The 26,769-nt window shown below is 32.3% G+C and overlaps 2 protein-coding genes across 6 annotated transcripts; one reads left to right on the plus strand and one right to left on the minus strand.

The window, feature by feature from the left end:
• The first annotated feature begins 1,175 nt into the window (after positions 1–1,175).
• EMB2761 (threonyl-tRNA synthetase, putative / threonine-tRNA ligase) lies at positions 1,176–6,966 on the plus strand. Of its 3 annotated transcripts, XM_068624823.2 has the most exons (8): positions 1,176–1,592; positions 1,870–2,016; positions 2,132–2,279; positions 3,169–3,422; positions 3,506–3,883; positions 4,168–4,476; positions 5,097–5,297; positions 6,553–6,966. In XM_068624823.2, the coding sequence occupies exons 1-8, from the start codon at positions 1,323–1,325 to the stop codon at positions 6,811–6,813; spliced, it is 1,968 nt and encodes a 655-aa protein (XP_068480924.2). In that variant the 5' UTR covers positions 1,176–1,322; the 3' UTR covers positions 6,814–6,966. The 3 variants fall into 3 exon arrangements, with proteins under 3 accessions (XP_068480924.2, XP_090151456.1, XP_090151455.1); XM_090295330.1 differs by lacking the exons at positions 1,176–1,592; positions 1,870–2,016 and adding an exon at positions 2,974–3,079 and having other exon boundaries at positions 2,140–2,279; XM_090295329.1 differs by lacking the exons at positions 1,176–1,592; positions 1,870–2,016 and adding an exon at positions 2,977–3,079 and having other exon boundaries at positions 2,141–2,279.
• Positions 6,967–8,388: 1,422 nt separating this feature from the next.
• Positions 8,389–26,209, minus strand: NOF1 (U3 small nucleolar RNA-associated protein). 3 transcript variants are annotated; one of them, XM_068625612.2, is made up of 24 exons: positions 25,985–26,209; positions 25,690–25,755; positions 24,682–24,803; positions 23,982–24,156; positions 23,429–23,567; positions 23,018–23,141; positions 22,623–22,720; positions 22,430–22,546; positions 21,591–21,671; positions 19,981–20,141; positions 17,568–17,640; positions 16,363–16,422; positions 16,201–16,239; positions 16,013–16,101; positions 15,136–15,200; positions 14,641–14,687; positions 13,459–13,518; positions 12,731–12,802; positions 11,708–11,737; positions 11,512–11,606; positions 11,274–11,379; positions 10,180–10,242; positions 9,422–9,493; positions 8,389–8,758 (listed from the first exon to the last, which is right to left on the minus strand). In XM_068625612.2, the coding sequence occupies exons 2-24, from the start codon at positions 25,722–25,724 to the stop codon at positions 8,681–8,683; spliced, it is 2,001 nt and encodes a 666-aa protein (XP_068481713.2). In that variant the 5' UTR covers positions 25,725–25,755; positions 25,985–26,209; the 3' UTR covers positions 8,389–8,680. The 3 variants fall into 3 exon arrangements, with proteins under 3 accessions (XP_068481713.2, XP_068481712.2, XP_068481714.2); XM_068625611.2 differs by having other exon boundaries at positions 25,991–26,186; XM_068625613.2 differs by having other exon boundaries at positions 25,690–25,760; positions 25,985–26,183.
• Between the last annotated feature and the right edge of the window lie 560 nt (positions 26,210–26,769).

A 26,769-nucleotide genomic window follows, 5' to 3' on the forward strand; every position in this document is an offset into this window, starting at 1 on the left:
TTTGCACTTCCTTACTAGCAAGATTCACATCTCCGAAGATTTCTTTATTCCATACTTTTAAATCTACTTTTAGCTTTCTCAAATTAGCGTTCATATATTAACAATCATATTATAACTAAAAACATATAAGATTGTTAAAATAATATTTTTATTTCGAGATATGCTACCTTTACATATGGTTAATTTTTTTCATAATTTTCAATATAATAAATGAATATTGACTGTTATTGACTGTTGTTTCGTGATTTGTGTATTGGATAGTACATATTTTCTTACGAATTATAATTCTAATAACCAAAACAATAACAATATAATTTATTAACCATAAAAAATTTATATGAAGATTATGAAAATGTCCAAAATTAAAATAGTAAGAAATAAGAAAATTAATAGAAGTAAAATTATTATACACGAAAACTTAAAAGACTATTATATTCGTTAATTTAACAGTGTAGCAATCGTACCGGTAATAATATAGTTTAGTTTTTATTAAATAAAAACACTTGTCCTAAATTTTGAATGAAAGTATATAAATTATGAGACTCAGAAAATACACATATTATATTACACTATATATATTACACTATATTATATTACTCAAAAAATATTTATTAATTTTTTTATAATTATAACTTATGTAGTACAAACACGGACATGAAGATACGTAAAATTGAAGATACGTAAAATTTCTAAAATATAGAATACGGGGACACGGATCTATATATTATATAATTATGAATTATATAAATTGACAATAAAAATTTATGTGCACAAGTATATTCAAGATTATTTTTTGAAGCAAAAAGATGTTTTTCATGACTGATTCACAAGGATTTGTTTCTTATTTTTATAATCATAATAACAATTTATACTATAAAGTTTGAATTTTTAAAAAATTAATGTATTTTTTCTTTTTAAAATTGTGTTAGAACCATACTACAATTATCATAAATCTAGCAAATACTTTTTGAATTGGACATTTCACGGATACATGTCCTACAGGTGTCATACGACAGTGTCGGTGTCCGATACACTGACACGCCATTTAAGAGGAGTGTCTGAACTTCATATATTATAACACAATTTTAAAAAGTAAAAATACAATAATTTTTTTAAAATTTATTTATTATATAAATTTTATCATAAAAAATATTTTTCTTCTAAAAAATTAAAACATATCTATATTTCCGTGTCTGTGTTATATGAGCATACGTTTGAGTCCTAATAGTATATAACTGATGAGAATGAGAAAGCAGTTATTTTGTGGACAGAAATTGGATTAGATAGACATTTTCATCTTCTCTGTTCTTCAGTTCCCTCAAATGGCTACCTTCGCGGTAGCAACAACCTATTCACCTTCTTCTGTCTCTCCCCTTAAACCGCGCCGTTTTGGTTTTCATTTTGCTTCCTTCCTTTCTTCCACCACCAAACTAAAATGCCCCTCAATCACCACCACCACCACCACCACACTAGCCGTCGCCACCCACCCTACTGTTTCTGTCAACCCCAACTCCGACTCCAACTCCAACTCCAACCACGTTGTTCTGCCTTCTAACGAATCATCGGAGAGGCTTCTCAGAGTCCGCCACACGGTAATTGGAAAGCCAATTCTGTGGTTACTGAATAATTTTGTATCTCTAGTTTCATTAACAAGTTTCAGGCATGCAGTGTATAGAAATATTAATTGTATATATTTTCAAGTTATTGAATACAAGCTGCAGGGCCTGTATATACAGTTTCATATGCAACAAACTTATAATAACGAACTAACTTGAGAGGAATCTCTGGAATTTCAAATTATAGTTATAATTGTGCTCCTAATGTCGTGGAGAGGATCTGTTGGTTGTTTATGTTCCTTTCCTTTTACAGTGTGCGCATGTTATGGCCATGGCTGTTCAAAAGCTATACCCTGATGCAAAAGTCACAATTGGGCCTTGGATAGAAAATGGGTTTTATTACGACTTCGATATGGAGCCTTTGACCGATAAAGATTTGAAGAGAATTAAAAAAGAGATGGTAGGCAGAGTCAGTGTTAAATTTTAATGGTTTGGGATCTTGCATTTTTTTTTTTCATGCTCTGCAACTATGCTCAAAACTGCTAAAGGAGAACATGAATGTTTGTCATACGTAGGATCGGATTATTGGAAGAAATTTACCCCTTCTTAGAGAAGAAGTCTCAAGAGACGAAGCTCATAAAAGAATATTGGCATTAAATGAACCATACAAGTTGGAGATTTTGGAAAGCATTAAGGAGGATGCCATCACCATATACCATATTGGTAGTGTTCTTGCTCTTTTCTGTTTTTTCAATTACCTCTTGTTGAAACTTAGAGTGAGAGGGTGAGAGAAGAGGGACTTTAGAGGGGAGAAATGGTCACTGTGGGCATTTAATTCATGAATGTTATGCTCTATGCATGTTTATACTACACATTCCAGTGAAAACATAGATAAGAATTGATGTCTGGATGGACACGATAACTAGACTTTGTGTGTGAGTGTGTGTTTGTACCTGTCATTCAAGTGTAGTACAAATAGTAGCAGACCAGCTCACATAAATTATTTATTTTAATACTCTCCTCTTACTCTGGTGTATGTATTAATCTTGCCCATATTGTTTATGATGTAATCTGCCTTTATTAAAAAGAATGTGCTAACAGTACTCCTGTACCCATTACCAATCTCATCATCACCCACACTGGTGTCACTAGTAGTTTGAGCCATAACACAATACTTTGATTCTCTGTTTGATCCTGCCACTGCATTTTACTAAATACCCTTATTTTAATATGGCAAGAATATGTTTCATGTTGTTATATGCATAAAAGTTCGTAACAATGTAATGTTTTGTTTACCCTTAATCAATTAGGGATTTATATATCTTAGCTTTCTCTAAACTACATGAACACTAAGCCTAAGTATTTAGAGCGCTGAACTTCTTCTGCATCTTTAACATGATCAATTAACATGCTTCAGCAGAATGAAAATGGACAATGTAATATGTTTGATATTGCAACTGTGAAGATGGAAGTGTAAAGTAGAATAACAATGACGAGGCAAGGATGTGCTCAGATTGCTACAGGTTTCCCATTGCATTAGAAAAGAAGTTTTTGCCTCGGGTGTATCATATGCTTATTTTCTGTCTCATCTTATATTCTTTTTCCCTTATAGGTGACGAATGGTGGGACCTTTGTGCTGGACCTCATGTTGAATCTACTGGAAATATCAATAAGAAAGCAGTTGAACTTGAGTCTATTGCTGGAGCATACTGGAGAGGAGATGAAAAAAAACCAATGCTTCAAAGGATATATGGTACTGCATGGGAAAATGAAGAGCAGTTAAAAGCTTATCTTCATTTCAAAGAGGAAGCTAAGCGTCGAGATCACAGGCGCATAGGGCAAGATCTTGATTTGTTTTCTATACAGGTACAAGAAACAGTGCTGTTGTTTTCCGGTTTCTTTTTATTATTCCTATTTCACGGGTAAATAACTTTACTATAGTCTGGCAGGATGATGCTGGTGGGGGTTTAGTTTTCTGGCACCCGAAGGGAGCTCTTGTTAGACACATAATTGAAGATTTCTGGAAAAATATTCACTTGAAATGTGGCTATGATCTTCTGTACACACCACATGTGGCAAAAGCTGATCTTTGGAAGATCAGTGGTCATTTAGACTTCTACAAAGAGAACATGTATGATCAGATGAACATTGAAGATGAGCTTTATCAGCTCCGGCCTATGAATTGTCCTTATCATATTTTGGTGTACAAAAGCAAGCTTCATTCCTATCGTGATTTTCCTATTAGGGTGGCAGAACTGGGAACTGTCTATAGATATGAACTATCTGGAAGTTTACATGGCCTTTTCCGTGTTAGAGGTTTCACACAGGTTTGTTATTGTCATGTTAACTAAAATTATGTCGATCCAGTTTTTCATTAAATTTGTTCTCAATGTCGGCTTCTACATAGTAGACTGTCAGCCCTGGTTCATTGGTGAGGTCATACACATTTTCACTGTCCCCGAGAGTGACAATTGGGTACAGGACTAGGCCACCCTTTTTTATTTTCCTTTATAGTATTCAAGAAGTTGCTACCTTTGATTTCTAATTTGTTTTTCGTAAAGTGCATGTTGATATATTGGTTTTTGTTTGACTTCAATTTCCTTTTCTACAGGATGATGCACATATATTTTGTTTAGATGACCAGATTAAAGATGAGATCAGGGGGGTCCTAGATCTTACTGAACAAATATTGTTGCAGTTTGGTTTTGACAAGTATGAAGTAAACTTATCCACAAGGCCTGAAAAGGCTGTGGGAGATGATGATATATGGGAGAAAGCTACATCCGCTTTAGAAGATGCTTTGGATGATAAAGGTTGGAGTTATCAAATTGATGATGGAGGAGGTGCCTTTTATGGTCCAAAGATTGATATCAAGATTGAGGATGCTCTTGGTAGGAAGTGGCAGTGCTCAACCATACAGGCAATTCTTGACTTCATAAATTTTTCAATATAAAAGGCACATGTTTGCCTTTGCCTAATACCTTAAGGTTTGAGGAGATTTGGTCTTAAACGGATGATGTTGCCTGTTTTTTGGGAAGTCTTATTTTCAACTTATTCTAACTAGTGTCTAGATGAGCTTATGAAAGCTTATGAAAATAAGCTGTTATAAAAGCTAGAAACAGCTTAGGTGATTGGTGTTTTAATAATAGCTTCACTAAAATTATTTACTGAGTTATCAAAATTTGTTGTCCATCCAAATGGGGCCATATATTAGAGTTTATGTAACCAATTGGTCAGGAATATTCTGTACTTCCCCCTGCCCATTTAAACTAGGTACATTTGGCCTCTGCATTTTCCATGCTTTTAAGCCCAAAGAATCTTCCATGAGGTGGGGAAGTTGCAGGTATAAAATAAACTATTCACATACCTGCATGGATTATCTTATCCCTTCTCGTGAATCTCTCAACTCACCTAAGGGTTGCAAACTTGTGGCTACTCAGATTATTGCTTGTATATTGGTTACCTTGTTTTGAATGGATCAATTTGCACGGAACTATTTTCCTCTTGGCCTGACTTAAAATTCATTTTAACTTAACACAGGTTGATTTCAATCTACCACAGCGTTTTGACATCACATATGTTGACTCAAATACTGAGAAAAGGAGGCCCATAATGATCCATAGAGCAGTGCTTGGATCACTGGAAAGATTCTTTGGTGTTCTCATTGAGCATTATGCTGGTGATTTTCCATTATGGCTTTCTCCAATACAAGCTCGAGTTTTACCTGTTACTGATGCCCAGGTAACACATCATTTGACTACTAAGAAATCTTTGGTTGATTTCTACATTATGATCATATTTTATTCAAGTATATACATTGTATGCATTATTAGCCTGTATCTTCTTTATCTTTTATGACATTTTCATTTAGAGGCTTTCTCAAATTCCAGGATTTCGTAGACAAGTTGGGTATGATCGATGTTCATTTAACAACATGAGATGGAATGTTGTAAATAGAGGATTATTAGGAGAAAAATATCTTCATTATCTGCATAGTAATTAGGAGAAAAATGTTTTGAGTATCTTCCTGTTCATTTAAACATATTTTTATTTCCTTATTTTAGAGAGTTTGATTGTTACAATTTACAAATAGAGGTGATGAGAGTGTAGTTTGTGTGATTGTTATCAATACTTTAATTCTTTATTTCCTTGTATAGTTCGAGTAAAATTTGAGTAAATTATATACTAAGACCTCCTGAGGTTTTCTCGAGTTACATATTGTAATGGTGAAAAAAAGTAGGGGGTGTCATTGTAATTTACTCTTTAATTTATGGCATCGTTGCTAAACGCCCAACACAGCTATTCAGGAAGAACAATTTGAGGGTGGAATGAGGAGGGCTCAAAGGCTCTTGCAGACCCTTTAAAAAAGAACTTACCATAGCTAGTGATGCCCAATTTTAAATTACCGTTTGAGTTGGAAATCGACTCTGTAGGAAGACAATTGGCTTTCACTAACCAAGCCTTGTTTGAAAGGTTGAAAGGCCAAATTCGTCTTGTCTGAGAGGGAGTTGTTGGCTTGGCTATAGCTATACAGTGCAAAAATGAAGGCATTATCCCTTGGGTCGTATTTTAGAAGTAAAGAAAGACTGAACAAAGTTCTTTAAAATACTAGTTAGAGAAGTGTGTTCTTGATGTGGGGGACTACAAAAATAGGTTCCTAAATTATTAGAATACTGTTTTAAGATACAAAACAATTCTTTTAAGCATTTTCTTTGTAATCATTTTGTTTTTTTTGCATGTCAGTTATCAATGTCTGTATGTATGGTTTGCGTTGTTTGAGTTTTTTTCTATTGTTTAGTATTTCTCTAATGTCAATTTTTAGTTCCTATCGGATTTATAATGGCCATTTGTTAGTTAATTTAGAACTATTTACACTTTTGTATTTATGGGGCTATCAAGTTCCTTACTAGAGAGACTGTTTCTTTTCTAGACACGATAACAGACAATGATAAGTGAATTAATGGGGAATGTTTTTCTATATTATCCTTTCATGCAGCTTGAATATTGCAATGGTGTAGCCAAAAAACTGAAATCGTATGGCATCAGAGTAGAAGTTTGCCATGGAGAGCGCCTACCTAAACTCATAAGAAATGCAGAGAAGCAGAAAATTCCATTGATGGCTGTTGTTGGCTCAAAGGAAGTTGAAACAGAAACAGTCACAGTTAGATCTAGGTTTGGTGGGGAGCTTGGGACTATGTCAGTTGATGACTTTATTAATAGAATTAAATTGGCATCAGAAAACCTAACATCATTGTGATGTTATTTTAATTGGTAAAAGATGGTCCTCTGATTCGTTTATGTATGTGGAAAAAGGAACTTTTGAAACAACATACTTTGTACATCATTAGAGAATTATTGAATCACCAGGACCTTTTTACATCGAAGAACAAAGGCCCTGGCTTTTGGACTACGGAATCATAGTTTGATACAGAATATTATTATAGGTCACATTTGTTGCATCCTTTTCTGATCACTTTTGCTTGTAACAACTTAATTTTTTGCCTACATTTAAATACAATTTATACGAATAGGGTTAAATCTGCTTACAAGTTGATTTAGTAACAATGAATTAGTACAAATTTCAATAAATTAGATGTACAAAATAATAGTCTTCAATTGTTATAAACTTTACATAGAATTATTCTTGTAGGAAATTCCAGAAATAGAACCACTATATATGGTGTTCTAAAGGGTGTATTCCTATGGAAGGTGGTGCATTGTTGTGGGCATTCCGCTCTTGCAAAAACTACTAGATCTGCTACTTCAAAGGATTGTTGATATGTGTGATCACCCAATGGAAGAACAAATGAAGCTGTAACTCCCGTCATACTTCGAGTATTATATAAATAATAAATAATTATTATTTAATTAAAAATTGTGAGTAGAATTTATTTTATAAAACAATTCTTAAAAACATTAATAATAACATTATTTCATCTCTATATGTCAATATTTTCCATTTTTTATAGTTATTCACAATATATTCTAAGAATATATAAGTTTTTATATCATTAAGAATGTCATATAACTTGATGGATGCCCAAACAACCTTGATCTCAGCAAACATTTCGGCGTACTCTGTTGTAAATAACTCAATTCTAACAAATCTTTGTCTCGAATTTGAATGTTCTTTAGTATTAGACGGTCTCATTGTTCACATTCTACATGTCAACCACTTTGCACCTCAATGAAAAAGGTCATGCTTATGTGGGGCATAGCAAGGTCAACTCTCAAATGTTTGTGAAATATAAGCATAATACCATTTACATTTTGAGGTGGAGATTGATCAAAAAAGAAACAAAAACAAGACAATGCATCTTACACAAAGAGCAGGCCTTAAAGTCACTAATTAATGTGCGTATTTCAATGGATTCCCCAAAACTATAACCTAATTCAAGTTGTATCCTATCCATATGAATGTTTTCATCGTATTTCACCTTGGATACCAATATTATCTATCAAATTCAAATTTGTAATGTTTATGGTTTGAATTATTCATTACTCAAAAAATAAACTAACATTAATCTTTACAAAACAAACCAAAAGAGAGAAATATCGTACCTTTGTTAGAACGAAATACACTGCTTCAAGGATTTCGAAGACAACAACCAATCTACCACGACAAATCCCAACAAAAACCACCTCAACATTGCGCCACCCCACCACCAATCAAAGATGTGAATAATTTAACACTTAGACTATAATAGTTTACAAAAAGAATATGCAATTCTCAGTCATCGCTTTAAATGCGAAGGTTGCTAAATTCAACACCTTGTATAAAACTAACACTAAAAGGTGGAGTTTACATTTAATTAAAATAGTTGGTTCAGTGTTTCCTAGAAATTGCTAATTCAATCCATTGAATAATTTGAACATAAAAATATCATCCAGGCTCTGCTAGATTTGACTGTAGAAACGTACATTGTGTACAAAACAGTGGTTAAATCAAGACTAATATACAAAACCAACCTAGGAATTTTCTCCTCGAATTTTGTTGTCCTCGAAAAACCTATTTTCCAGCAATGCTCACGTTACAAAAAATTTCAAGAGTAACATGTACTATTACACGATGCCATCACACCACGGATACAAAATTTAGTTTGCATGGTTTCCCAGGCAGAATTCTAATGGCAGAAAACAAAAACACCCTTCTCCGCAGCCATCATCCTTTTGGCTGGAGTAGTTCCAACAATTCTTTCCAGCTGAAATGTAATCCAAAAGAGGAAGGAGTAATTATGACGAGAGAGACGCAAAACAAAACAAGATAGCAGGACTAGCAGTGTGTGTGTGTGTGTGCATGGAGGCGTATTATTAACGAACTGTAAAACACTACAATCCAGCAGAAAACAAAAATACAGCACGTGGTCAAGACAACTTTAACCTCCACCAGGAATTATTCAATAACTGAGAAAGAAGAATAATAAATTTAGTCAATTAAGAGCAAAACCAATTACATCGCCATAATATAAAAAATTCTCTCTCCCTGTTGCAAAGGTGACATATAATAAACTCCATTAGTGTTACAGTCCATAGGCGTTATGTATGCGAGCAAATATATAATCAGTTACATAACTTAACATAAATCTCAGTTTGTCAACCGAAGTTTTTTCTTAAAGAACAGAGCCCTGGATAGAGAAAGTCCATTGACCTTTAGTGATGAAAAATCCCATCATATCTATAGGCACACTCAAGTCAACAATGTAGCAGTAAGACAAATTAGGAAGCAATAATATACAAGGCCATCAAATCCCAATCTCTACATTTACATCTCCCGTTCTCCTTTTTACTCAAGTGCATATAAACCCACACAAACCAAATTCTAGCAAATAACAATATAAAAGGCAACAAAGAGAATAAAGCATTACCCGAAGCTTGTCAAGGCAGGAAAAAAGGACTGTGCAAGTCATATTGTTAGACCCATTAAGCATATTCACAATCTGCAACAGCAAAAGGATACCAATGACGGAAGAAGACTTAAAAATCTACACTATGTAAGGACATAAAAATAACATCTTATGCAGTTATATCAACAACAACAAAAATTGTTGTGAATAGAAGATTATTAGGATAAAAATATTTTCAATATTTCCATAATAATTAGAAAAAAAAACATACTCAGAATCCTCCTACTCATTTCAACATAATTCCTACTCATTTGATTATTACAAAAAGAGATAATAAGAATGTGAGTGAAAATAAAATAATTCCTTATTTTCTTACAATACTCAAATGAAACCATTAACACCAAATTTGATTTAATGCATGTTAGAGAAACAGTTGAAGAATAATAAACTAAAGAGGCCTTTTTTGGTTGTGCTTTTTTAAGTCGGTTGTCCTGGAGAACAATTCCAAAACCTTTAGCCATAAATTTCCAACTCTCCGCCTTTTATGGACAGGTTTGTTTCCTTAGCTACCTTAGGAGGCTTTGCACGTTGGATTTTTCAGTTTTCCGACGTTGACAATGCAATAGAACTAGAATGTTCTTTTGAACTGATGTATTTTCTTAATTTCATTCATTTACGTATTCGTAGACATAAGACAATTACTGTTTCATCAGTTTTACACCCCTTTCTTAGTGAATTCTTTAGTCAAAGAGGAAAAAGTATCTTTACAACCAGCTTACCTCAGGGTAAAATTCCTTCCTCTCTGGGAGTGAATAAATGATTAAATTCTGAACCCCTCGAATCTGCCATCAAGAAATAAACAAAATATTTAGTATCAAACAAATATGAAAGCAGAGGATAGACCCCATAAGTGTAAAAACTTTGGTGATCAAACATAAACTATGCTTACACAATTTCCTGTAATGGTCTATTCCATGTACACTGCAGTCTATAGTGTTTTTTATTCATAATAAGGAATCTACCATAGGTAACCGTTACACAACCCACAAACTCGGCAGAACCAAAAGAGCTAGTATGAACAGAGACTATATTAATGGTCTATACTCTATAGTATAGATAGTCCTATGAATTAAACTGATTTTAATTGTTTATTATTCTAATTCTAAGTAAAGTCAAACTCGAGAGTTTTCATAAACTAATGAAGCCTTTATAAATTTAACTTGTAGATTCAACTCAAGAGTTTACTTAATATAAAAATAATATTCAAAAATTCATAATGACATATGCATAACATAATACCCTTGATACAATAATAATTCAATATTTACACTTCACCATAAAGAAAAAGTAGCAAAGTGTGATAATACATTAGAACTAAATACGATGAATATACATAAATAAATAAATCATATATAAAGTCAAAAACATTAATCCTTTATGTGATAACTAGTTGAGTCTTGTGTCTCTGACTAGGATTGTAAACTCGTCAGAGTTTAAGAGTTAACTCAAAAGTTGACAACATTTTTCTGTTTCTGTAACTTTAAATTCAACAGTTAGTTAAAAATATGACTGATTTCAACCTTGACTGTGCATGTCCATAAAAAGTGGCCTCTTTCATCTCTCAAGACCAATTTGAACGGACAAAAATTCCAGGGACAAAAACAACATAAATTGTCAGTTTCAGGACTAAATTAGGTGTTTAACTCTTCAGCATTTCTGTTACTGCATGTCAATAACTTGACAAACGACCACAGTAGCAGGTCCGTTCGTTTTTACTTTTTCACAAAACATAGAGCTGTTATAAATAACCAGGAACAAAAAATGACAGGGAAGAAAAGGAGAGGGAAAAATAAATTATTTCAATCCATGCTACCTTATATCTGTGGTAAAAATGAGATCTCTCAGTGTACAGCATAACTTTTCTACTTCCTTCATAGAACCAAAGACGTGCACGAGAAATATCACTTTGACTTGTATACCTAAATTAACAAAAAAAGACCAGCCATCAACACAAGAACTACTAAGAACTTTGGCTAATGCCGTATGGTTAACTAATATTCAACTATAAAAGAAAGAACAGTAATGGCATAATAATGGAAGTGGATCCTTACTCCCCAAGCAGACAAAAGGAGGCATTCTGTGACTTAAAGAAATTACGGAGTCGAATAAATTCAAAGTAAGAATTGGTAAATAACATTGTCCCTCCCTGCATCAAATATCACATTAAAGAAAACCAAAATGTTAGTGTATGAGTTTAAACTATCTCATGCATAAAATCTAGAAAATATGTCTTTAACTAAAAGTAACCTGATCTAAATCTTTTATTCTGGGGAAAACCTGCAGGACAAGAATGATTGATTGTTATTTATATGATCAAAATTTCAAAAAATGCATAATAACAAGCAACATAATGGTTAATACCACTTGGACCATCCTAAGGAACCTATTTAAAGAAATTGAACAGAAAAATTATGGTCACTACAAAGAAAAGGAAATGCATCAAATAGACAAGACTTCTGCTAGGGTAACCCATATTACTAAACACAAATAAGCCACAGTACTAAGCAAGAATGATTGAACTACTTTTCATTCAACAAGAGATAATAAGTAATATTGCTTTAATGTCAATAATTACACAGACAATCGCAATTAAAAGTAAAACCATATTTTTGCTATATTCTATTTATCTCATTTTTTATTGCGTGACTTCTTTAAACTGCAGTATTAACACAATGCCATGAGTAAGAAAAAATTGACTGACTAGAGTTAATAGTCCAGGAGACACTACTCTCTTACCCTGATATAATATGGCTTAATAACTACTAGCACAAGAAATCATAAATATTCATTCAAGGACAAAATCAGTTCATCGCTATTGTTTGCTATTTAGAAACCTAAGATTTAGTTAAATTCAGATTATATGCATTCCTACTGCTTGTAAAAGTAGTGGAAGAAAGAACGTATTTGGGTTGAAATGAATTAGAGTGAGTATTAAATGAGAAGGGCATGTGGCAAAAATATTTTCATTAGATATCAGGGAGACAGGACCCTGACAGAATCTTCTCAACATTAGAAATTATGCAGCTGCAAAATCAAACCTCACACTTTTAGTAACAACGGAAATCCAGATTAAGTTTACCATACAAGCTTATTTGAGCAATGGTTTTTCACAAACTCATAGGTTACAATGGCCACTTGAAATCTGGCTTGAGCCAAATTAGTCGAGAAAGAACATCAATGACATCAAACTCTTGAGAGAATGCATAGTTCGTTCTTCAAACCCAATTCAACATATCAATATTTTCAAAATCACAAGTCCAAAATGCATACCTTTTTAATAAAATAATCAAAACGGGCATCATCAGCTTCTACTATTGAGTCTACATCAAATCGTTCATAAACCTACAGGGTTCAAAATTTAGATGAAGTGTTAGCTCAAAATTAGAGTGAGGCACAAAACTACAGTGATAAATCTGATTATAAATTGATGACACTACACAGAAAAAATGAATTTCCTGATCACAATAATCTAGAAGAAATAGTAATGATGGAAACAAGAGTTAGTATATTAAATTAACTAATCATGAAAAGAAGACCAAATAGTTTGTTTACAGTTACTTGAAACAAGAGTATATTGGCACCCTACTTTTCAAATTATTGAACGTCCACGAAAATATTCTAACTATGTAAAGCATTGATATTACAGTCATTCCTAAAGATTTACAGGGTATTACTTATTTTGAATTTACGAACAGAAAGTATATCACAACAATAAAATGCCTATAGCAACGGAGATAATATTATATTGCTGATTGGTTTTTCTTGTGTACTGTTCAGTAATAAAAAAGAACGAAAACTTTTCCTATATAGTGTCTATTAATAGAATCCCAGCAAATTGAAGTGCAGTAACATTGCCAATTAGACTACCAGAAAGACCAATTCCGTTTCAGTCCTATCTGAAACATCAGGCATCAACTAGACCTTAATTGCATGAAAAAAGTATAGGACCAAAATGCAGAACATTTATTCAAGCAGCCAGCAATACTGAAAAAGATTACTTGTCTTATTTCGGGTAGCACTTTGTGTAAGACACCTTTATATTCACAGATCAGTTTCACCTGCAGATATCAAACAAAATGTACTGATGACTATAATATTTAAAAATTATAGAGAAATATCATCTTTGGTGTTATTGCTTCAGGGAGGGAAGACACAAAGACACATGAATGCACACAGACTTTGATTATCGTTTTCATTTCACAAGCCATATCAACAATGCTGTCCATATAATAAGTATGAAAGATTGAGAACTTTTCAGTCATGATGCATCTTTAACTAAAAGCCCTCCATGGTCGAAGGTTATCAAAAGCAAATAGCAGCCCACCACCACACAAAAACAAAAATTGACTATGCCATATGGCAGATCATGATGCCGTTGAATAGCAAAAGTGTGTACCGATCAAATTGAAATTAGAACTAAGAATGAAAATATTAAGAATGGAACTTTAAGTCTAACTCAATCTTATAAAACCGGTTCATGAAGTGAGGTTTGCACTCACTTATATACTATGAAATGTCTTTATCTCTAGTTGATGTGGGATCTCCAATACACCCCTCTCATGCTGAAACCTACTAACCCGTGCGTGAGACTATATATTTATGGCTAGTTCGATAGCGGGTGGTCTGATAAGCCTAACAAACTCTGCTAAAATAGGCTCTAAAATGGCTTTATTGGACTTTAAACCTAACTCAAGTTCATAAAGTGAGATTTGTATCCACTTATATACTATGAAATGTTCTTATCTCTCGTCGATATGAGATCTCCAACAGAAAATAAAATTGAAATAAATATGGGATACAGACCCCAGTAAAAGCAAAATTGAAACAAGTGAAACTGAAATAAAATAAAACAATAGATGAAATATTGTTATTCACATCATTCCTATCCCATAAAATATCGGGTGCAGCTTCCTATTTCTAAATCCCTAAAATATTGGAATTTAAAAAAGGAAAAAAAAACACATTGAAATTCAATCATGTAAGATGGCCAATCTCTGCCATATCAACCATGTGGTTCATGCAGTTTCAACAGCCAAAAGTAAAATGCTGGAAAGCAAAAGCCATCAATGGCAAATTGCAGTTCTACTAAAACCCAGTGCTATAATGCAATGGCATGGTAACAGTGCAAAAACCTTGAACCTATGAAAAAGCTAGGCAGTGAAACCATATATGTTACATACCTTCCCTTCATAATTAATACATTGATGATTGAATGAAGCATTTATATCTGCAATAAGGAAATGCAGAGGTTATAATAGACTTGGCTATGATTCAAATGTCCACATAAAAATGAATTGAACGGGAAATTCAACTCAGCACCCAATATAAGAAGGTGCAATGCAGCATAATTTTAACAATTTCAGAAAAGGAAAATTCAAAAATCAGAACTTCACCAATGTAATTGAAAACTGATTATTATGATGATTGTAATGTAAAATGTAGACATAGACAAAACTATTCACGCAAAAGGCGGGATGGATGACCTTGTGAAACAAAAATAAAAACAATATTTTTTTCTACAAACTAACATCCCATTACTAAACAGAATAAAAAAGAAAAAGAGTTGATGGTGCATATGCTCAACAGATCTAGCTTCCCCTGTAAAAGGTAAAGGCAAAAAGAATAATGCAAATGTGCTCTCAAAAGAAATCGCTACAAGAAGCAAAGATCATTACCTGGATTTGAATAAAAACCCAGCATTATTGTTTGCCTGTAAAACCTGGCGTGATCATCAAGATACCTAAGAAATATACAAACATATGAATCTCAAATTTCTGGTGTAGAAAAATCAGATTTGTATATCTTACTTCTAATCCCCTTTACCTCTAATAACCAGACTTAAACATGCAAATCATACAACAAATAAAATGAATGGAAGATAAGACACTACAATTGCAAGTCAAAGAACAGACTTGTGATTTTATGTATTCTTTTCCATTAGATATTCAATTGTATTCTAATAAAACAGTGCAACAATATATACTGCATTCTTGTAACTTAACGTTTCCTAAAAGCTGTATTAACTCAATATACTGAATTTTGTTACTTGCATCTAAGACGAGGGACTGTGTTCAACTCTTCCTCCATCTCACACGATGAAAACATATTGACAGATATATAACACCAAAACTCAAGCAATTGAAATGTAAAAGTATTGGTACTGAACAATTCCTAAAGAATCGAACTCAATGTTCCCTGTGATAACTTAAATTGGCAGAGCTATGAAACATAACTCTATCAATCACTATAATGGTTTTGGAGAGAAATGTAAGAGAGTTTTTACAAACAAGATACCACAATGGCATGGTTGAAAATGGAAAACCTCCAATTCTCCATAAAAACACCACTGTGACTTGAAGCAGACCCTTCACTATAAGTTATTATGTTAGCTTCATCTAAAGATAAATAGCTTCAATTATTTACGTGGTAATAATTTTTGCTATGTGCTAAATTAAGAAAAAGAAAACAAGGGAAAAATTTGTAGGTCAACACAAATATAGGAGCAAAAAAAATAAAACAACTTTAACATAGGATAGTTACAATAGAATATACCAAGGTCTAATGCGCATTACATCTGTTCCAGGTTGCTTAGATGGTAAGCAGTTCAAGTGTTCAATAACTGTATGCACATGAGACCAATTCTGGAAAGTTTTCAACATCAATGAGAAACAACATTCATATAGAAGTCAAAATACGGGAAAATCAATGTCACAGTAATTTAAAGAAAGATCACTACAGACCTGCATTGATATTACATCTGCATGATCAATAATCAGAACCTGTTTAGAATAAATAATAGTGTCAACTAGATATTTTATGCCTCACATGCAGGATAACTACATATTGAGATAGATTTCATATTAATTAAATATGATCAAAAATTAAAAGTTAGGGAAACTTACCTCTATAGATGAAAGAAAATCCACATCTTTTTCCTTATTTATCCCAAACTCTTCAATTTTCTAGAAAAATGAACAAAATGATGTTTTAAGCAATACACTTATAAAAGATTCAGCATTTCGTAACACTAAGGATTTGTTAATAAATAAAACTATTTAAATTCATATTTTAGAAAAGGAACAAAATCCGGAGAATTTTTTTTAAAATAAGCATGTGTATTTTATACTTTAGTAGAAAAGCAACATGATAAAAAGAACATATATTGTAATGAAGTTATAATTTTTAAAATAAAGTTGATTCTCTATACTTGACAAATATTTTGATTTTGATCCTTAGGTTAAAAAACACTACAACTTTTCTCTTGGAAGAAAAATGTTAATGAATCAGCCCCTTGGCCTGAGTTATAACAGTTTCAGATTTTTATTCCTTGGGTTAGTCAATGTTTTGTCCTACATGGCATCATACCATCTCAGTAAAGAACAGAGAAAAATCCAACAGTGTCAATGGTTGATAACTCTGACAAACAACCAGAACTTCTTCGTAAATGTTTTTTTCCATGTAAGTACCAAAAATGTAGACTTATGTATATAGGGACTAAAATGGAAAAAAAATGTGTTGGGTATATGGACCAAATTTTTAATTTAACTTGTAAGGAAAATCCACTTCCGCTTAATTATACTATGGTATATGGAAGCTTCTTATTTATTAAAAAATTTAATTGTCTATATGCAAAGCACCGTGTACTCCTAAGTAGTTTCTTCCACAACACCCCATTCAAATAAGACAATTATTTTTCTGATGATTTTATACAAACTGGTGATGAGATTTACTGGTCTGTAATCATTAAGTCTCTTTTCTGGGGACTGTCCCCTCAGATAATATTATCATATTCATATACAATGTTTTTACCAAACAACTATGATACAAATTGATCCAAGTTTTTTCTTATCAAAAAAATGCAAATAGATAGATACTGACAAACAGCATTAAAATGCCTAATACCTTTTACTTATACCAGAGGAATATGAACATGAAGGTTGGACACAAAAGCCCAAAACTGAATAAGTTAATTCCCAACAAATAAAACCAATAAAAGGAACTTGAATCAATCACAATTTTGTAAATTTAATCTAAAGGGATCAAAAGAAATTTCTAGAGTCAAACATGAATAAAAGAAACTAAAATAAATGGAAATAAAAATACTTACATTAACCAAGCATAGTGCTGAAGCAATAATAATGTCTGAGGTGTGGAAATCACTGAACAACTTGATTGTCTTCCTGTGGAAAACAAAGCATAAAACTTAAATTATAACTGAAATATCATCTCACATTGCATATTACAACAAATACAATTATCAGATTCCATGGGTTGAGGATACTATAGTAATATCGTGCATATGTAACTAAGCAGTGTACTGATACATCCCTTTTTGTCTGAAGCAGTTATTTGAAAGTGACCATCACTACATAAAATTGTCATTTTTAAGAAATGTAAAGAGGGAAAAAAATAAGTGAGCAAATTGATTTTAGCATGGGCCACAGAGTTGATTGTCCTATACCCACATGTTCGCTAAGTTACTAAGACTCTCATTGATCAGAAATTTTATTATAGAATACAAGCTGCCTAGCATTAACAATTTATAGTGCCCTTACTTACGGGTGGAATACAGTTCAATAAGTTAAACAATCGGAAGAATCTAAAATGATAGTATAGACAGGGTATAATGAATGGTGTCTTATAGCAACATCTACGCTCTTTATTTATAATCTCATAGTAGGGTACAAGAGAATAAATCCTGGATACAAAGAATATATATCATAAATGTCCCAACTCAACAAAACACTTTTCTAGCACTTCCACAAAAGCTTAATCAAAGCATATATGTTATATGAACCAAAAATTTTGTAAATGTAATCAACATGAGAGTCTGAGTGACTTAGTCAACATGTCAAATAGTTTATCACTAGAGCTAACAAAGGCATTTGTGATTTTCCCTAACAGCTCCTTCTCTTCTATTGAAAGCATTGGTGACAAAACAGGTCACATAGGATCTTTGATACCATGTTAAAAAGAGAGAAACTGAGAATAAATATAATGAATTTCATGTGTTGCATAAAATAATAATGAAGAGATAAAACAATAAGAAACAAAATCAATAAATAATAATGGAAAATATTTGCGTAAAATATTTCTTTAAATCATATCATATCTCCATATTTTATGTAACCAAATCACATCTCAAACACTTCCCTCAAGCTGAGCATATGTATCATATAAGACAAGCTTGTTAAAAATGTCATCAACACAAGATCCCTTGAGAGACTTAGTGAACACATCAGTCACTATATTGCCAAAGCTGACAAAGGTAAAATTAAGCTAATAGATATTTCCCAAACATGAATTTCACTTTGTCAAATTAACAATCAATATTCAATATGTTTTCTCCTTTAAAATCATATCATCAACACTCCACCTCAAGTTCAGGTATTATGTATCTCGAGAGCGAAATGGATAGATAACACAGCAGCTGCCTGAAAGCAAAAAATACCCCAAGGACACAATGATTGTATGAAAAGAAAACTAATCACAGTGCATGACAGTTACTGTCAGAAAACAACAATGCTCAGAGGACATGCCAGCTACCAAAAGCAAAGATTCTCAAAGGACGTGATGGATGTAGGAAAGCAAAAATGCTCAGATGACAAGGGGGCTTCCAGAAAGCAAAAGTCTCAGTGCCTGGCAGCAGCAAGAGAGCAAAATTGTTTAGAAGGCATGACAACCATCAAAAAGAAAAAATCCTCGCCCAATAAGGTGAAGCCAGTGATGGTCACTAGCTGGAAAAAGATCACAAAAAAAACAAACTCACCAGAAAAAGCTTACCAAAAAAATCATCGGGAAATTGTCATCTATGAGGGCAAAAATAAAACAAAAAGAAAAAAATAACATACAGTTTCTAAGAAATTTACACCTACGTGCAATGGGCTCATAGGGAAAGCACAGTTTTGGGTCACCTTCCCATTAGACTCTTGATATCATATTGGTCATAAGAAAGAAGTTGAGAAGGAATATGAAGAATTTCATCTGTTGTGTACACACAATTATTCTAATTTATAATGAAGAAAAGATACAATAATAAGGAACAAAATCAATATGTAATAATAGAAAATATTTTCCTATCAAATTGCATCATATCTCCCTATTTAATGCAATCAAATCTCTAACATTTCCACTATAAATTGAGAATCTATATCATCTATTAAGTCTGGTCATGAAACCCCAGATTTGTGTAATGTTAATCAAAGACAATTTAGTATCATGAATGTCTCCAATGTCATGTAGTCTTGTTTGTAGTTATAGCCCAATATCAAACTTTGATATTGGATCTAGCAACAATATTTTGCTTCTTGCTTCTCCATAAGATCACATTTCATCCAATATGAACACAATACCCAAAAGTGGATCTTCTATCAAATGGTGATCCTACCCAATTGGCACTAGAATAACAAACAATTTTGGCATTGACATAATATTAATACAATAGTCCATGTTCAGGTGCACTTCTTATGCACCAAAGAATACATTCAATAAACAATGCTACACTATAAGAGTATAATTACCTAGTGAACTTTATGCCAATCATAAAGTTATCCTCATTATTTCCACCAAAAAGTTTTTCAAAGTCAGATGTTTTGGAAGGTTTTGCATTTTCAGTCTCTTCACCATTATGTTCTTCACTTCCAAATTTAGTGGAAAAACGATCCTTATGTTCAACATTAACCTGAAAAAATAAAACAAATATCATAAAAGGACCAAAGGAATTATTTATTTTTCTAAAGGAAAATACAATACAGTAAGAGAGATAATATTAATAAGTAACACTAGCACCAATGAAACAAACAAAACTTCAGTTTAAAGTTACATGTACAAGCAATATTTTGGCCTACAAAGTAATAATGAAGGTTCAATGCAGACATATTTTACCACCCGTGCAAATTGACATGCATTAAAAGCAATAATATGAATTGGATTTGTTGACCTTTTCACATTATGAACTTCTCACTATGTGAATCTTATCTTGAATTTCTTACTTTCAAGCAGCGATTTTCTTTTGCATTGGTCTTGATTCTATGAAATGGTGTGTTCTTCCATGTTTATCATTTCCTTTGTTAATTGTTCTTGAGTTGGTCGTGAGACACTAAACACCAAAAATGAGTTTCATACCCATTCATGAGATTTGATATGAGTTTCAATGATTCTTGGTTCCTCCGTATTTCCTTTGATATGCACCAATTATAATCTTGTTTCTATTCACTTTTATGGTTCAATTTAAATTGTTGAAATGTTCTACATGTTCCATTGAATTGCCAAGACCAAAAGAGCCAAAAGAGAAAAGGAAATGAGTTCATACCCATACATGTGACTTGATCCATGAGCTCTCTTAATTCTAAGCTCCTTTTGTTAATCTAATCATAATTCACTGAATATTATCATGTTTTCTCTTCAAAAGTAAACTTTAAACTTAATCTCACAAAATCTACTTGTAAGGTGGTGAGGTTTTCACCCATTTATATGCAATAATTTAGTCATATTTATGGTCGATGTGAGATCTTCAACAGACCCTCATATGTCGAGAATTGCAACATCTCAAGCGTGGGAATAAATATTTGAGTGCTCCAATAAAAACCTAATAATGGATAGCACGATAAGCCCAACAACCCTTAATAAGATAGGCTTGAATATCATCTTAGAAGTCAACTTCAAGTCTAATTCAACCTCACAAAACCAGTTTCAAAGGTGTTGAGGTTTGCACTCACTTATATACTATAATTTGGTCACATCATTAGTGGATATGAGATCTCCAACATTTCGATCATTTCTATGGTTTACTTTGTTGATTCTATCATTTGGACAAATATGGACTTTTACCCATCCTTACGTTCATGTGTTCTTGCTATATCATTATAAGACAACAAATGGAGAGAGATATAGTTTTCTATAATTGAAATTCAATTGTATTCATAGTTTAACAGATCCTATATTTCCTTAATACATACCTAGGATTATATCAACAAGTAAAGACACGGCTAACTTTTATGCCATTATACTATAATAGTGTGTCATTTCAGCTCACTCATTAACAAACATGTTATGCAAAAAAGGATCAAATCAAATGCTTGGCATGAATATACTTTTAAAATTATATTAGAGAGTGAGAACATCTACATACCTTGGAAGCTGAAGGTGTAAGATGTATAAGCCTCTTTACAACACGGTACATGATACTTGCCAATGGCAATAATATTAAAACCTAGAGAAACAGGAAAGTATACATAAAATATGCTTAGCATTTCTTAAATAAGAGCTTACGTTTATCAAAGGATATCAATTACTACCACAAGAAACAGAAAGCATATATACATGGAAGATATGCTTAGCATTTCTTAAATAGAAGCTTACATTTAACTTAAGGTTCATTTCAAAGGAATATTAAGTTTATCAATTAAACACGCAATAAAGTATGGGGGAAGGGGGGGTATTATCAAATCCACCATGAAATATGAATCTCAAGTAAAAATCTATTAATTACATGGTTAAATAAGTTTTTGATACCTCAAAAATTGACCCACATTTAAATTGGTACATCTAAAAATTTCTCATATTTTATGTAAATCATTCAAATTTGGTCCTTACACTAAATTTATTACTCTTCAATTAATTGTGTTAACATGTCATACTATTCAACTTTTGCTAGTCAGACACTGTTAAAATAAACATGTCAACATCATTAATTCAAAAGTAATAAAATAACTAGTATGACCAAATTCACATTTATTAAATGTTAGGGTATAAAATTCACTGGGAAAGAATTGGGGGTATCAATCATAATAAAAACCAATTTTGGAGGCACCAAAAACTTTTTAACCCTCAACAATGTTAAAATATAAAATATGTTTGTTTTCTACATGTCATATATTTCATATGACAATACATTGCAGAACACTGATTGAAGATTTGAAGAGGTAAGAAATATCCATAATAATAAAACAGTTAAGAATCCTTTACTACCTTAGGACGAGTAAAACCTTGATCTCGAAATTTATCACTTTCAGTATGCTCTTTAAGCTTGGTCAGTTTGGCATCATTTTTTCTCACAGAGTCTCTAGTTCTGAAGACATGATTGAGCTGTGTATAAAAATCACTAAATCAAAGACGTTCAGAAAGTCCATAACTTTATATAGAATGACACAAATATACTTACAGAATGCATTATGTATGCATCCATAATGCTTGCATCTTCGAGGCCTTTGAGATAGAAAGGCCTCTTGTTACAGTAAAGTATATCGCGGTAGCTGCTGCCTGAAACCAAGTCAACATGAAGTCAGTGCCAATAAAATGATAAAAACTAATTAAAAAATGGAAAAGTCATTTGTTTCTTCTTTGTTTAGCATTTTGCTAATTTCCCTCTACAACCAACAGTGTAATCTGCCTGTCAGACCAAATTTTCAATAGAAAATAGAAGAAATAGTAAATTTTCTGAATATACAGAATTTACACTCATGGGAAGACACGACACGAGGATTTAGGCTTTTAATGATTATGATTGCAAATGCGCAACATATTGTAATTGATCACAATGATTCACAATCAACTTACAAAGGGAGAAAAACATCCTCTGTTTAGGTGAACCGATATCTTTGGCCCCAGATGTCTTGTAGACATCCATCCAATGCTCAGACAATGTTGCCTTGAGACCATGATAAGAATTGATATCCAAATCCTAAACAAGAAAGCAAGAGTTAACAATGTAATATGTACTTGAGGCATACACAAAATTGAAGGATGAGCATATATATTATTAGCCAAAGATTATGAATGTGTGCATGTGAGTGGATTTTACATAATACACAATTACAACAAAGACGAGGTATGTGCCAGAGCCAACCATTCCTAGGCCATAGATTGGCAAATGGCTATGATAATGTGCTAAATTTGCATTTTCACTGAGGTTGGAAGACATGAAATGAAATCTTCGATACACCAAAAGAATAATTTAACATGAAATACCTCCATAATGTTCTCTCCAGTTCCAATCCACTTGCAATTTTTCATATCAATAGCTGGAGTCTCCCAGCTATATTTCACGTTACTTTTGCTGTCAATTTCTTCTTTTGATAAACTATGTTGCAAATGTAAATCAAAAGAGCTGCACGGAACAAAAATGTCAGATTAAAGGATGGCTAGGCTAAAATAAAAATTGAAAATATATACAATTGATGTATAACAATCCAGTGACACAAAAATACTGCCAAGTAACTAGTCAGTAATAACCAGATCCATTGCAAAAAATCACGACATGGAACAAAGGTCAAAATTATAAAAGCACAATTAAAAAAATATTTAACATGAAAGTCAGCTATAAGAAAATAAACAGAGATTGAAGTGTTTTGATGCTTCTAATGAGCCCACTTATGAACCCTTTCCTCTATATATACCCACATTTACTAAGGATACCTAATCCTTACCCACAGCCTAGTTTTAGCTTTTTCTCTCTTCTCTCTAATGAAATTTATTGTTCTATCCCAAACAGAAAAATAAAATATAAATAACGTTAAGAAACCTTAAATGCATTGAATCTTCTGAAGCTGTTTGACCATTACTTCTAATATCTTCTTCATCTGAACAAATCCCAACATCTTCGGTTTCAGAACCTTCTTCTAATCCAGAATCATTTTCATCAGAATCTTGCCTCAAATTTTCCACAACTTTGCTTCTAGTAGACTCGTTGTCAAACCCTTAGAAAATAAAGAGTAACAACACATCAATTAGATAATTAACAATTATATAATTATCTCATGCCAGAAACAAATAATCGGTTAGAGAGTGACAGAGCATGAAATCATATTAAGAAGCGGATGAATTAGGCTTAAAGTCTGCTTCTTAATACAAGTTGTTGAAATACTTAGCATGAAAGAAGATTGACCTTGAATGTTGAATTTTTCAGATTTAGAATTGTGGAATAAAAAACCCCAAAATTTGACTTTGTTTTTCTTTGTTTCGTTTTAGAAATATGGGTGGCCTTGTTTGGAAAACCATGCAAGGAGTAGCAACTTTCTTGGGTATGACCCATTCCTTTGTAGTGAGCATTGAGGAAGTCCACTAAAGCCACCACATACTCCTCATTTGCTACAACCTCATTGAGGAAAAATTATATCCTATACTCAATCCATAGCCTAGGTACATACACACAAAAGCAACTTTAAGAAAGTTGTATAACAATCATAATTTTAATCAAATTATCACAATATGTTTAATCTAACCTTCTCCTTCATCATGGTCATCCTCTAGCATGCTATGAGGTTCACCAATGTCTGCAAATTTCCTTTTTTCCTCCTTGTCACCTCCTTTCTTTTTTTTCTTGCCTTTACCTTCTTCCCTTTTCCTGAAAAGGGAGCAGAGACCAAAGCAAATTTTTTATTTTTAGCAACTCAAGACAAAACAATGTTTTATACATGCCCGATATAAGTTTATGACATTGAATCATTTAATCAAAGGAGTTCTATAGGAGCCCGATACAAGTTTATAACATTGAATCATTTAATCAAAGGAGTATATAATGAGAGACTAGTGCAACTCAAAGTTGACAAACACATTGTTAATAGCGTAAATTTAATTTCTTGGCTAAATTGCATTTCCGGTCTCGGTTTAATTACTGATTTGCAATTTCTTTTTTTTTGTATGATTTTAGTCCCTGGTTTTGAAAATTCCACAATTTTGGACTAACACTCGACTTTGCATATATTTATTTCTTTTATATTTTAAACTTTAACTAATTAAATTATTTTCTAATGGAACCTTAAATATATGTCTTTAGTCTTAAGTTCAATTGAACAAAAGTAAAAGAAATAAATGAATACAAAATTGAAAACTAGACCAAAAATTGAAGATTTTCTAAATTGGGAAACTAAAATTGCTGAAAAAATTAGAGAGACCAATATCACGGATTAGGAATTAAAAAGGGGGCAAGATTGCAACTTAGCACATTTTCTCTTATTAAAAAAAAAACAGCTTAAGGAAAGTCATGATAAAGAACAAGCAAGAAAATCGCAGCATGAACTAGGAATTTTAATTTGATTTCGTTGTTAGGTACTTGGTAAAGTGATGAAAGTAAACAACAGTTTTATTTCACAATGAACATACAATTAAGAGAGCTTTCACATAATAAGTGCAGTTTGGTAAACGATTACTTCAAGGAAATCCTAAATCAAGCAAAAGAGACAGCTAAGAGAAAGAGAACTCAAATTAGAACAAACAAGTCATAGTATTACCTTTTCAATTTAGAAGCGGGTCGTGGCGTCTTCATACCGTCCGCGCTTTTCGTTTGGATGATTTCCCTGCACTGAGTCAGTGTCAGAAAGCAAAACAAAATAGGGACATAACTGTATGGTAGAGAATACAGATACAACAGCAGAGCAAAAGTCACTTTCGCATTGAAATCTCAAAACCAAGGCATTGAACGAGAATTAGCTTCAAGGAAATCGAACAAGACTAGAAGATGATTTTGAAAGTGAATGAAGCTTATGTGCAATGTTCCAAAACGTATGAGTTATAACTAAAACATACGCGTGCCTGTAAACGGGGAAGAATAAGTCACCAGCCCCGGCGTTGGCCTGCTACACCGGCGAACGGCGAAGGAGCGACGGTTAGGGTTCTGCGGCGGCGAGAGAGGTTCTCTGCACTCTTTGAACTTTGAAAACCAAGCTTCACAGGTCACTCCTTAAGGTTCTGTTTGGATGGTGAAAGTTTTGGCGGAAGAGAAAAACATATGCGTACCTACAAAGTGTATATATAAAAAACTAAGACAATATTAACCCTAAAATAATTTTAGGTTGTTATGTTTATACTGATTTTTATTTTATCCTTTAAAATTTTAAAATAAATTGTTTTGATCATAGATATTTATAATATTCTTGAAAATATTTTAATACTTAATTTCAAAGAAATATATAGTGCACACATGTGGTGACATTGGTTTTTTAAAATATTTTATAGGAATATTTTTATAATATTGTGTGATATCAGACATTACATATTGTTTGTATCAAATATCTTGATTACATTCTATATAAAATTCATTTATAAATATTACTTTTATTTTACTACTTATACGAATAAAAAATTATATCAACTTTTGTGTGCGCTTATAATTGAGAATGAAAACAAAAAATTTCAATAGATCAAAAAGTATTGCTGATATCGTTATTTAAAATATTTAATTTGATTTCATTAGACAGACTATTTGATTACAATTAAGTAGAGATTGCGTATAATTTTCATAACAAAAAATAATAATAATAAGCCTACAAAGTTTATAGTTTCAATAAACAAAACAATAAAATTATCTACAA

The sequence above is a fragment of the Phaseolus vulgaris genome, chromosome 9 (assembly GCF_051622355.1).
Source record: "Phaseolus vulgaris cultivar YP4 chromosome 9, ASM5162235v1, whole genome shotgun sequence".
In the NCBI taxonomy this organism is placed as follows: Eukaryota; Viridiplantae; Streptophyta; class Magnoliopsida; order Fabales; family Fabaceae; genus Phaseolus; species Phaseolus vulgaris.

Excerpts from the sequence above, each read along its gene's own strand:
- EMB2761 (XM_068624823.2), top strand. The coding sequence starts at position 1,323 with ATGGCTACCTTCGCGGTAGCAACAACCTATTCACCTTCTTCTGTCTCT. Across the intron at positions 1,593-1,869 it reads TTCTCAGAGTCCGCCACACG|TGTGCGCATGTTATGGCCAT; the intron begins GTAATTGGAAAG and ends TTCCTTTTACAG. Across the intron at positions 3,884-4,167 it reads GTGTTAGAGGTTTCACACAG|GATGATGCACATATATTTTG; the intron begins GTTTGTTATTGT and ends CCTTTTCTACAG.
- NOF1 (XM_068625612.2), bottom strand. The coding sequence starts at position 25,724 with ATGAAGACGCCACGACCCGCTTCTAAATTGAAAAG. Across the intron at positions 24,157-24,681 it reads TGACCATGATGAAGGAGAAG|GGTTTGACAACGAGTCTACT; the intron begins GTTAGATTAAAC and ends TTATTTTCTAAG. Across the intron at positions 10,243-11,273 it reads ATTTTTACCACAGATATAAG|ATTCGAGGGGTTCAGAATTT; the intron begins GTAGCATGGATT and ends TCTTGATGGCAG.